Below are 10,937 nucleotides of genomic sequence, written 5' to 3' on the forward strand. Positions count from 1 at the left end.
CATGGTGGAAGTGTTTTTGTTTTTAGTGAATACATCAGCATGGCCAATGGGACTGTGCCAGGTGGTGAAACACAGTCTGTCCAGATAATAATCCCCATGTCCATCTCCTCTGGGCGGCAGCAAGCCTGTTTTCTCCCTCCTCATGCCTTATTCAGCCCTGTTAGTGTGCAGCATCAGTGATGCTGGTGTCAGTGAGAATATGCCTGGCTCTGGAGGAGCATCCCTCCATGCTGTACACTGGAGCCTGTGAGCGCAGCCCTGGCAGACAGACACATAACGCCAGTGGCTTACGCACATCAATACATCAATATCTGTGTGTTTGAGAAGATGCTGTTACATTTGTCTCAGCCAAATGACTTGCAAGAAGTGAGTGGCATGTGCGTAGGCCTGTCGCTGTCTGTGAAAAGGAAGCAACAGTGACAGGTCTTCCACTTTTAGATCAGCAGAAGCGATGTCACTGCTGATAAGTCACATCCCTCACTGACCACAGGTCACATGTGCTGGTACGAAATCTGATTCTGTTTCTTTGACGCCGTGTCAAATATTAAGCCTGATGTAGTGACATTTAATATGAGGAACTAATCTAATCTCTTATCGGTGGCACTTCCATTTACTAGCTGATGTTATGATGTTGAACTAATACACACCACCACTAATGCAGTGTTTTTTCTGGTTTCAGTGAGCAGGGCAAATGTGAATGAATTTTTATCTGCTGGATCAAATGTATGATTCTATGTGACTGATACATACAACTTTACAGTACACAGATTTACAGTAAATGCCTGGACTCTTAATATGTTCTCTGTAGTGTCTAACCAAAGGAGGACAGACGTAACAGCACATAAAAAGCAGTCACTGTGTTATTAAAGGACCTCTGGTGTGTCTGCTGCCTTGTCATGAAAGGACCCACATAATGTTGTTGTTCTAACAGCTTGTGCTTGTAGTGACGTCCTCCTGCAGCCTGGCTTCCCTGAGGCCAGTTGGAATGAATGGCCCCTTTAGTACCTTAACTGGATAACTTTTACAGTCTGTTCCCTGAATGCAATTTGGATTTAAAAAAAGGGTACAGATGCAGCTAAGACTATTAGATTTAAAAAACATATTTACAACAACATAGATAACCTAGTGATAATGTTGAGGGTGCCTATAGATCTATAGATCTGTACAGCTGTGAAACACAGTGAGTTTTCGTCAGCAGTGCAAATTTGACCTCAATTTGACATTTCAAGGTAAATCCCTACTCTTATTAAAGACCACTGACAGACAAAACATGGCCTCCTTGTTTTGCAACACAGATCTACATATCAACTCTGACGACTTTATATCATTTTCTTTTTTTATTGATAATTCTATGAGGTTCACATAACAAACCACATTTTTTATTCTTTAAAAAATAACATATTTATACTTAAAACATCTTATTTTACATCATAATACGTAGAAGTGTTTTTTTTTCTTTTGCACAGCAAAGATATGACATTTATGTTTCAGACAACATACCAACAAACATATTATATACATGTAGTCAACATAATACTTGAATGACATCCACAACAGTGCAAAATAAAAAGTAAATGAACAGGCTGTTACAATAGCACCCTGACAGGGAAATTAAGGATGCCTGTTTAGACCCACTGAACCACTTAGGGGAAAAAAAACAAAACGAAACAAAACGTGCTTTAAAAACAACTTTTAAAACATTATCATAATGAACATTTTTCAACAGAAAAATGCCAAGAAAAAAACGTTAGGTAAACAAGCTTGAGGCTACAACAAATCCTCTTAAATAAAAGAGATGGAATTAGTGCCGTGCGTCCTGAGGCGCACTGGGATTTTGTCGGTTCAACCAGTCATCTCTCAAACGGGCATGCACTTGTTTTTCCATTTTTCTGTGTTTACACAATCTTATAATATCATTCAGTTGCCTAATTGCGTGTCCGTGTGCGGTAATTGTCCCCAGAACCTCAGAGGATCTTTTCTGGATCTTCTCAATTAGTCGTGGAGGCACAGATTAGACAAACACTCTGGTTGACGACAGAGGAAATGTTTCTTGTGGAGACATCGTGGCTCAACAAAACAACGCGTCAGAGGAGCCCAGAAATGCCTAAAATTATTCAGGCAATTTCCTGCACCTTTACCTCCTCAAACCCATTAGTGAGCGGAGGGGGCTCCTGGTTGCTCTCTATGGAGGATTCACTCCCCGTGCTCTCTCCAGAGAGAAGCCTGGTGACTCTGAGGTCAGCTTTCAGTGTCTGCACATCGTTCCCTATGCTCATTTCTCCCAAGTCATTAATAATCTGAGTCAACTCCCGTTTGCCGTTGGCAACACAATCATCGTCCGTGTCCAGAATGTCCTCACATTCAAAGTGCATCGCTTTCTCCTCCTCCTCCTCCCCGACCAAGTCCTCTGTGATGGAGCCCAGCTTGGGCGCGCTCCGGCTGCGCTCCACCGGAGGTTTGTAGTAACACTGTCCGTTCAGCAGCTTCCTGAGGGGAACCAGCGGGATGGTTTGTTCCCCTATGAGTTGCTGCTGCTGGTGCCTGGCATCGTCTCTACGTTTTAGTCTTCTGAACTCGGCCAGGGCTGTGGCCGAGGTCTGGTACAGAAGCAACGCCATGGCTTTTGCCTTCTCCGGCTTGGACACCAGCACTGCGTGGCAGCGCAGCATCACGGCCTTGTGCTTCATCTCGTGCCTGTAAATCCAAGCGAAAATCTTGGGCAGCCTCGGGTCCGCGACGCAGTAGGTTATCCGGTGCAGTAGGTACAAGTGTCCCGGCCTCCTGGCCTTGTCGTCCACATGCACCATCCGGATGCCCTGCGAGCTGATGGTCAGTCTCATCTTGGTGCCGTTCTTGCCCATCTCGCTTTTGCCCCAGATCTTGCTCACCGCCACGTCAGTGCAGCCGTCCCCCTTGGACTGGATGGTGGTGGCGTTCCCCAAGTAGAGCACCGTGTACGTGGGGTCCTCGCTTGTGATCTTCACCTTTTTCCTCTTTGACTTGAACATGCTGCCCACCCTGTTGAGCGCGCTCTCGGGGCAGGACTTGGCGAAGGATGTGAGCGCAGAATAGTTGAGACTCACCGCATAGCCCTTCTGCTTAGACTGCTTGTCTTCCTCAATCAGGTCGAACTTATTCTTCTTCCAAGGCAGCATTTTATTGCTGATTCCAGTCAACAGCAACACTGAGAGAGAAAGGGGAAAAAAAACTTTTTATTAGGCTACTTCTAAATCCTAAAAGTGTTTACTGCCTGTCAGGTCATTTGTGAGCTACTCTATGAGAACTGAACGCAAAGACACCGTACTTCATCTGTCCATCCTCTAAAGTGCTCTTGTCCATAGTAGTATCTCCTGTTCTATCCTATCGTAGCGCAGAGTACAATCTGTTATACTGAGACGAGCTTCGAGGTTTATATGCAGGGAGAAACCATTTCAGTGCGACCGTAGGGGGGGGGGAGACTGAACCAAATGACAATAGACCTCTATTGGTTTGTGTTGACTGTGTTCATTGATACTATGTTCCCACGTTTGTTGTTTTCTAAATGGTTGCAGCAAATAGGCCTACAGTTAAAATTAAGGATTTTAAAGTGATTAAAAACTATTTCAGATACTACTACAAACTAATGACTATGTAGGTCTAGTTATAAGCAACAAATACATTGTTGTCATTACATTATTGTATTTTCATGTTGCTATGTAGAAAAATATGAAAAGAACACAAAAACACATCCATCTGGGCATATTCAAGTACTGCTATATGAAATAAAAAACATTAAATTTATAATTTCCTTATAAAATATCAGCTGAATACAAATAAACTAAGTTCTTTCATTAACCTACTGTGATTATTTTTAGCTTGTAGGTCTAAATTATTAATTTACAATTTTTCAAGATGGAGTAAGAAAATGTAATTTACCTTTTAATATATTTACTAACAATTTCACTTGAAGCTAGACGTGAGTACTCCTGAAACAAAAGCAACGACATCCAGCAGTCTCTTGTATCACTCTCTTGAAAAAGTAAAACTAACAATAAAAATAAAAATATGGTCTTACGTGAAATTAGGAACTATGGAAAGGAAATATTTACTAGGCCTATGTCCTTTCTTCAATTTGATTTATGGAAAAGTAGGAATCATTCTCTCACTTCTGTTTTATGCTGCCCTCTTTTGGTTGACATCAGAAGTGCGTTTGTCAATTATGTTTGATGATGGAAGAGGATTTTATTTGGTTTCTGCCGGCCTTATTATTCTTTTCTGAATTATTATCTATCTAATTCACCACTATATTTATGAATTTTTTTTTAAATATTTATTTGACTGTTACGCTAACTGCTGTTGGGAATGAGGAACGAAAATTAGCAACGTCCTTTTTTCGTCAGGGCACATTTAATAGCTGGACAAACAAGTGGACTGTACCATATTTACCTTAGTATGAATGCTTACAAAAACAAGCAGATATTATCTTGAGCCTTTTAAGCATTAATTACTGAGATATGATTTACTAAATAGTAACTGTTTATAGGAAAAATATTTATTTGGAGTAATTAAAGTAGACGCAATATTTGATACTCGATTGGTTTGACCCACCTCCGGTTTTACGACAACAACGTAGTGCACATGGGGAGCAGTAGTTAGGGGCAGAATCCCTTAGATTTCTTAAATAAAGTGTATTGTGTGAATTGACAACATCAGAAGTTATTATGGGTAAGAAGAAGGCAGGCGGAGGAGGCGGACTGGGCAGAGCTCTGATAAAAGAAAGACTCCAGGCAGGCCGAGGAAACAAGCGGGGCGACTCCTGGGTATGACACGGCAACAACTCGCTTCCACCAAACATGCTTGAAACAAATAATAAATGATAGTTATCTAGCTGTTTGTTATATATTATTAAGACCCAAACAGTTATGGTCCTGTTTGACCTGCCACTCAGCTTCTTCACGACACGTAGACCTAGTTGGAGCTGTCAGTAGGTCTTAAAAGTATGGGGTCGCTTCATGCGCCAAACTCCATTACGAAAATGTCATTTTATAGATTCTTTGCTTACCAGGAAATTGAAGCGAATAAACGAATACTTGCTCGCAATAAACACATTCTTGGGGTAAATTCGGCATGGAGATAAATAATCTAAGAGCATTTTTTTTGCCATACAATCTCAATATTTTACATCTGGTTCGTTAGGATTTCTACTATTACCGGCGATGTGTTTTGATACTGTTCTTTCGCGGGAATCCAAACCTTAAGAGCTAATTAAGTCGAACACATGGTTTCAGTACGTCCCATGTCCTAATGACAGAATGAGTTTTTCCCGTACTACTTTCTGTAACTCCTGATTTGACCTTCATATTTCCAGCTCCACACCAGTGAGCTGAATGATGGCTATGACTGGGGACGGCTGAACCTGCAGTCAGTGACAGAACAGAGTTCCATGGATGACTTTCTGGCCACTGCAGAACTGGCAGGAACAGAGTTTGTTGCAGGTAAATGGTACCTCACTTAAATAAGTCAATAAATAGCCATTACAAGGTGTACTCACATCCCCAGTACATGCTATTCTCTGACATGCTTGTATGTAAACATCTCAAACTGAAAGCAGATATCGTAGTGAATTGTTGGCTGTCAAGCCAAAATCACACAGGTTTCTGCACTCACACAGTGTTATCCACTGCACCTTTATCCTTTGATTCCACTGCTGTCTCTGAATGTTTCTTGCTTTGTTTTCTTAGAGAAACTCAACATCAAGTTTGTGCCAGCGGAAGCTAGAGCAGGTCTGTTAACAACGGAGGAGAAAGCCAGGCTGAAGAAGCTGCATGAAGACAACAGGCATTTCCTCAGAATTCCTCGACGGTAAGCTCAGGAGATTTTGGTAATTTTATCTAACGCAGTAAAATTTAGCATTTATAAGTGTTTTTATGTCTCTTGTTGTTTTAAGCCCCCACTGGGATGAAAGCACCAGTCCAGATGTGCTTCAGCAGGCAGAGAAAGACAGCTTCTTGGAGTGGAGACGAGCACTCGCACAGTGTGTATTATTCTGCCATCTCAGTCACATTTACTCTTGTGAAGCAGTAATGTTATCCAGTGGTTATTGTTGCATGTTTACTAATTAAAAGGTTTTCACACTGAAGAACATTTGTACATTTTGAGGTATAGGATTTTTGTAACATTTATGTTGGATTATCAGTGTGAATAATCTCATCACAATTGATGTTTCCAAAGACTGGAAGAAGAACAGAAGCTAATTCTCACCCCATTTGAGAGGAATCTTGAGTTCTGGAGACAGCTGTGGAGAGTGATCGAGAGGAGGTAGGAACAAAAACTCTGTATAGCTGTCAGTTTAACCCTGTTCTTAATGGAGAATATGTTCCCTTCATGTGATGCTCATGGCAAAACTGTCGTCGTGTCTTCCTTTAGTGATGTCGTCATTCAAATCGTTGATGCCAGAAATCCTTTGCTGTTCAGATGTCCTGACCTGGTAAGAACATTTATTTTTAATAGTGGAAAAACCTGGTTCAGTGGGGAATAGGATGCGTGTACACTGCTATTTGTCCTTCTGATGAGTTTTCACCTCTTTTGTTCTGTTATTTTTTCACTAAAAATTGAATATTTTATTGTTAGTTGTTCTTATAAAATTTACATACCAACACAATCCCTAAACTCCGTCCTATAACCAGATGAAATATTGTATCACGGTGAACTCGACATTTCGCTTGTTTGATTGTATAACTTCTTTCTTGTTGTGCATCCAGGAGTCATATGTCAAGGAGGTATCAGGGGATAAGGTGAACATGCTGTTGGTGAACAAGGCAGACCTGCTAACCAGGGAGCAGAGGCGAGTCTGGGCCAAACACTTTGAGAAAGAAGGGCTGAGGGCAGTTTTCTGGTCTGCCCTGGCTGAGGGCAACAGGCTTGATGCTGAGGACAAGGTGAGGGGGTGGAGTTTTGATGAGCAGTGCACTGAATTGTGTCAATGCATGTGCTGTGCATTCATCAAGAGCAGATACCTGTGTAGATGCACATTTTTGTTTTTTCACGGGGAGGCAGACATTATATAATTTCAAATGGTTTTGGAGAAATCGTTGTGAAGAGTCATTTGGCATCTTTAGACTTGCTGCTGATGTGAACTCAGAATTAAAGTGGCAGACTTCTCTTATCACAGGGTATGAACGTGGAGGATCCAGAGTGTGGAGAGAGTGACCCAGAAGAGGAAGGAAAGCCAGACAATGAAGACATGAGCCAAAAAAAGGCAGACGGAGAGGAGGAGGTGAAGGCAGAGGGGGAGGATGAAGAGGGAGAAGACAGTGGTACAGAGGACGAGCAGCAGGAAAAGATAACTGTAGATGAGGAGGAGTGGCGCACCTGCTCGGAGGATGAGGATGAAGAAGAGGAAAGGACTGTTGGTTCATCCAGTCAATCCTCCTTCCACAACTCCAGCCGTCTGCTGCGTAAGGATGAGCTGCTGGACATCTTTAGGTCTGTTCACAACGGGCCCAGGTGTAAAGAAGGACAACTCACAGTGGGACTGGTGGGTAAAACTTCCTGTTCTGGTACATGTACAGTAGTCATAATTATGAATGTTTCTGTATTTGTTTTAGCAATAACCACAATGAAAAAAATGTCCCTAAATGAAAAATAAACAAAATAACTGTATTTAAATTGTAGTGGCAGGAAATTTGTCAGGACATTTATGAGCTAAGGTGCATGTTGAAAGGCCTTACTCTTGCTACTAAATGTTTTCAGCAGATTCCAAAAGCAATAGAATCAACATTCAGCTGTGTTGGCTACATAAAACTACTCATCACCTATCATGTTTCTGACAGGTTGGGTATCCTAATGTGGGGAAGAGTTCCACCATCAACACTATTCTAAGGAACAAGAAGGTGTCTGTTTCTGCCACTCCTGGACACACTAAGCACTTTCAGGTACAGGACTACTCTTTAAACTTTTTATATGTATTCAGATCATACATGACATCAACAGGAAGCCTCGGGTGTGATTGTGTTTTCTGTTTTTCTTTCTTGACATGTACTCCAGACCCTCTATGTGGAGCCAGACCTGTGCCTCTGTGATTGCCCAGGTCTTGTCATGCCCTCCTTTGTCTCTACTAAAGCTGAGATGATCTGCTCTGGGATCCTGCCCATTGATCAGATGAGAGACCACGTACCTGCAGTCTCTCATATATCCTTTATATGCTTTTGGTACAGTACCTGTAGAATCCAGCTACAGCTTCTCTGTTTTTTCTTGTCTGTTTGGTTTTTTTTTTTTAAAGAAAAAGGCGTTGACCTTTTAAATATGCCATGTGCAGAGCTGTGACATTAATAAGTCCATATTACATGCAGATTGATTTTCTTCTGTAACTGGATGCAAGATGGTTTATGGGAAATGTGGTCCTTATACTAAAAAATACAAGATTTCAGTTGCTGTCTGGTGTGTGGGGTGTACTATGTAAGCCACAGTACAACTTATTGTAACAGTGCTCTCATTTGTGTATTGTAATGAATTCCTGCTATCAAAATTCATTTAACAGTGATATGTCGATAGAAGTTAAAGAATTCCTTGGATGCTGATTGTGGTTAAGTCCTTAACAGATCTGACACGTATGTCAGACAATCCCTCGGCATGTGTTAGAAGGCACCTACGGCATCAACATCATCCGACCACGAGAAGATGAAGACCCTGACAGACCCCCCACGTCTGAGGAGTTGCTGATGGCATATGGATGTGAGACTACCAGACAGATAAATTAACAATAGGCCAAAATAATTTACTTGTTAACGTGAAAATCTGGATGGAGATGGCTCATGACAATGATCCATCTGTGTCAACTTTGATCAAAATTCATAAAATGCATTTTTATAGATTGTTATTCTGTTTTTTATTTTTTTTTCCAGACATGAGAGGTTTTATGACATCACACGGCCAACCTGACCAGCCCAGATCAGCCCGGTACATCCTGAAGGATTACGTCAGCGTAAGTGTCAGACCCGGGGTCAGATTTAAAAACCCTCAGCTGCAGGTGCAGTTTATTGGTGGTTTTGCCAAATAATGAAAAGCGGGATGGTTTAGGGTTTAATAGAGTATAAGGGACCACTCACTGAACACCAAAAAATTTGGACAGTCTCTTTAAAGTCAGTTTATAACATCTCTCTCTAATACACTAAATAATGTAAAAGTATTAAAATGGATCAATGTATTTTAATTACTGATTTTCAGCAAGTCTATTAAGTGGCATATGTACGCTCTGACTAGAACATTGCCTCGCCAACACACCTTTTCTAACAATGTTAACTCCTTATAGGGCAAGCTTCTGTACTGCCATCCTCCTCCACATATCAATTCTGAAGACTTCCAGCCACAGCACAGCAAGTTCCAGGAAAGAGACAGCTGTGACCTCTCCACAATAACAAACAAACAACAGAAAATCAAGAGAATTGAAAATGTGGTTGACAAGACCTTCTTCCATCAGGTACAGCACGTGTACTGTCTGTTCGTGAATAGAAGTAATTCATTGTCAGAAAATCAAACATGTATAAGCAAGGCTGCAGGAGAGAGGCTGTTTATTTGTGAAATTAAGTTTGAGCATTGATGGGATCCTCTTTCTTTAGGAGAATGTGCGGGCGCTCTCCAAGGGGGTCCAGTCTGTCATGGGCTACAAACCAGGCAGTGGACCTGTTGGCCCAGGTAAAGCTGAATCAGAGATGGTGGTGGGCAAACCCTGGAAAAAACACGGAAACAGGAACAAGAAAGAGAAAGTACGCCGCCTTAACAAACATCTGGACGCCTGACAATGATCTTAAATCTGAGCACTTTCAATTACAGATCATTTCAGCAGGAATGAAAAAAAAAAAACAATCCAACATACGGTTCACATGTGATTCCAAGGGAGTTGATGCTGAGCAGTATCTGTAGGTTTAGATTATGGCCTCTTAATCCTATGAGTATGGAAAGATCAAACAGTTTTGATATTAACTAAAGAGGTGCATAATCTGTCATGGACTGCTCTGGTTTGAAGACCTGTTCTGGTTCAATGCATTCCACCGACTGGATCACCAGCTGTGCAGCATATCTCACCACAGTGTTTGGAAATGATGGACTCAACATTCAGAGGGTGTGAATTTTGTAAGAAAAGACTTCATAAACCAGATCATTTTCTGTATGTTGGATACAGCTTTTAACCTCATACAATTATGACTAATGTAACAAAGCTGGATTATAGAATAAAATTAATGTTTTCATGTTAGTGTGTCACTTCTTTAGCCCATTTCCATGAGGTTGTCATTGGTTAATTCTTCACAGTGCTGTGGTGGATAGAAAGGTAACCTGAATACTTGCAAATAAAAAAAGGAAAATTAAGAAATTCAAATCACATCTTAAAATAAGTATTCATCTACAAGGGCATATGTATTCATATAGGGGTTGATACATTTTTGAGTTGAGGAGTAGTTTTACAGCCAGATAACGGGATACAGCTCCTCGTAGGTGGGATGCTCGGTACTGGATGTCAATGTCTGTAAGTTCGACTTTGGAGAAACAGAACAGAACATTTGTTTTAACCTTGTAGGACTGGATCTTCTAATTGGCCCGCAAAAGTCCTGCAGTATTTAAGCGCATTACGTTCACAGAAGAAAACAAAATTTAAGACTAACCGGACAGGAATTTGGAACCGTTCAGAACTTGCCTGAGATTTATCGGGTTTTAAGATTTCTCCAGTATCACCGTAATTCAGTGGAAAATCCAATTGTACATAGCAAAAATGAACTGTTAATGGTAATTCGGCTTAGTTATTTTTCCTAAATGTAAACAAATAAAGGCTAAAAACAACAGCAGCTCAAGATGTCGCCCATACTGTATTAAGAACATTTAAGCGTACATTCATTATAAATAGATACATAAAACATAAAAGAGAAAGAACTAAAATCCTTTCTTGATAATAATATCCAAAATGC

At 41.0% G+C, this 10,937-nt stretch overlaps 2 protein-coding genes across 2 annotated transcripts; one reads left to right on the plus strand and one right to left on the minus strand.

The window, feature by feature from the left end:
- Positions 1-1,401: 1,401 nt before the first annotated feature.
- On the minus strand, positions 1,402-3,435 carry fam43a (family with sequence similarity 43 member A). The gene is made up of 2 exons (XM_041041148.1): positions 3,305-3,435; positions 1,402-3,184 (listed from the first exon to the last, which is right to left on the minus strand). Coding segments are annotated over exons 1-2 (1,071 nt in total). The 5' UTR covers positions 3,306-3,435; the 3' UTR covers positions 1,402-2,114.
- A 1,159-nt stretch (positions 3,436-4,594) lies between these two features.
- On the plus strand, positions 4,595-10,226 carry lsg1 (large 60S subunit nuclear export GTPase 1). Its single transcript, XM_041041185.1, has 14 exons — positions 4,595-4,799; positions 5,348-5,474; positions 5,721-5,841; positions 5,927-6,013; positions 6,211-6,297; positions 6,406-6,466; positions 6,741-6,917; positions 7,151-7,516; positions 7,812-7,913; positions 8,026-8,169; positions 8,589-8,712; positions 8,883-8,962; positions 9,290-9,457; positions 9,597-10,226. The coding sequence occupies exons 1-14, from the start codon at positions 4,701-4,703 to the stop codon at positions 9,774-9,776; spliced, it is 1,923 nt and encodes a 640-aa protein (XP_040897119.1). The 5' UTR covers positions 4,595-4,700; the 3' UTR covers positions 9,777-10,226.
- Positions 10,227-10,937: the final 711 nt, after the last annotated feature.

Source organism: Toxotes jaculatrix, chromosome 6 (genome assembly GCF_017976425.1).
Source record: "Toxotes jaculatrix isolate fToxJac2 chromosome 6, fToxJac2.pri, whole genome shotgun sequence".
Classification (NCBI taxonomy): Eukaryota; Metazoa; Chordata; class Actinopteri; family Toxotidae; genus Toxotes; species Toxotes jaculatrix.

What these genes read in the sequence shown, in the direction of transcription:
- lsg1 (XM_041041185.1), top strand. Translation starts at nt 4,701, where the DNA reads ATGGGTAAGAAGAAGGCAGGCGGAGGAGGCGGACTGGGCAGAGCTCTG. An exon ending in GACAACTCACAGTGGGACTG is followed by an intron (nt 7,517 to 7,811) that starts GTGGGTAAAACT and finishes TGTTTCTGACAG; the next exon opens with GTTGGGTATCCTAATGTGGG. An exon ending in ACAAGACCTTCTTCCATCAG is followed by an intron (nt 9,458 to 9,596) that starts GTACAGCACGTG and finishes CTCTTTCTTTAG; the next exon opens with GAGAATGTGCGGGCGCTCTC.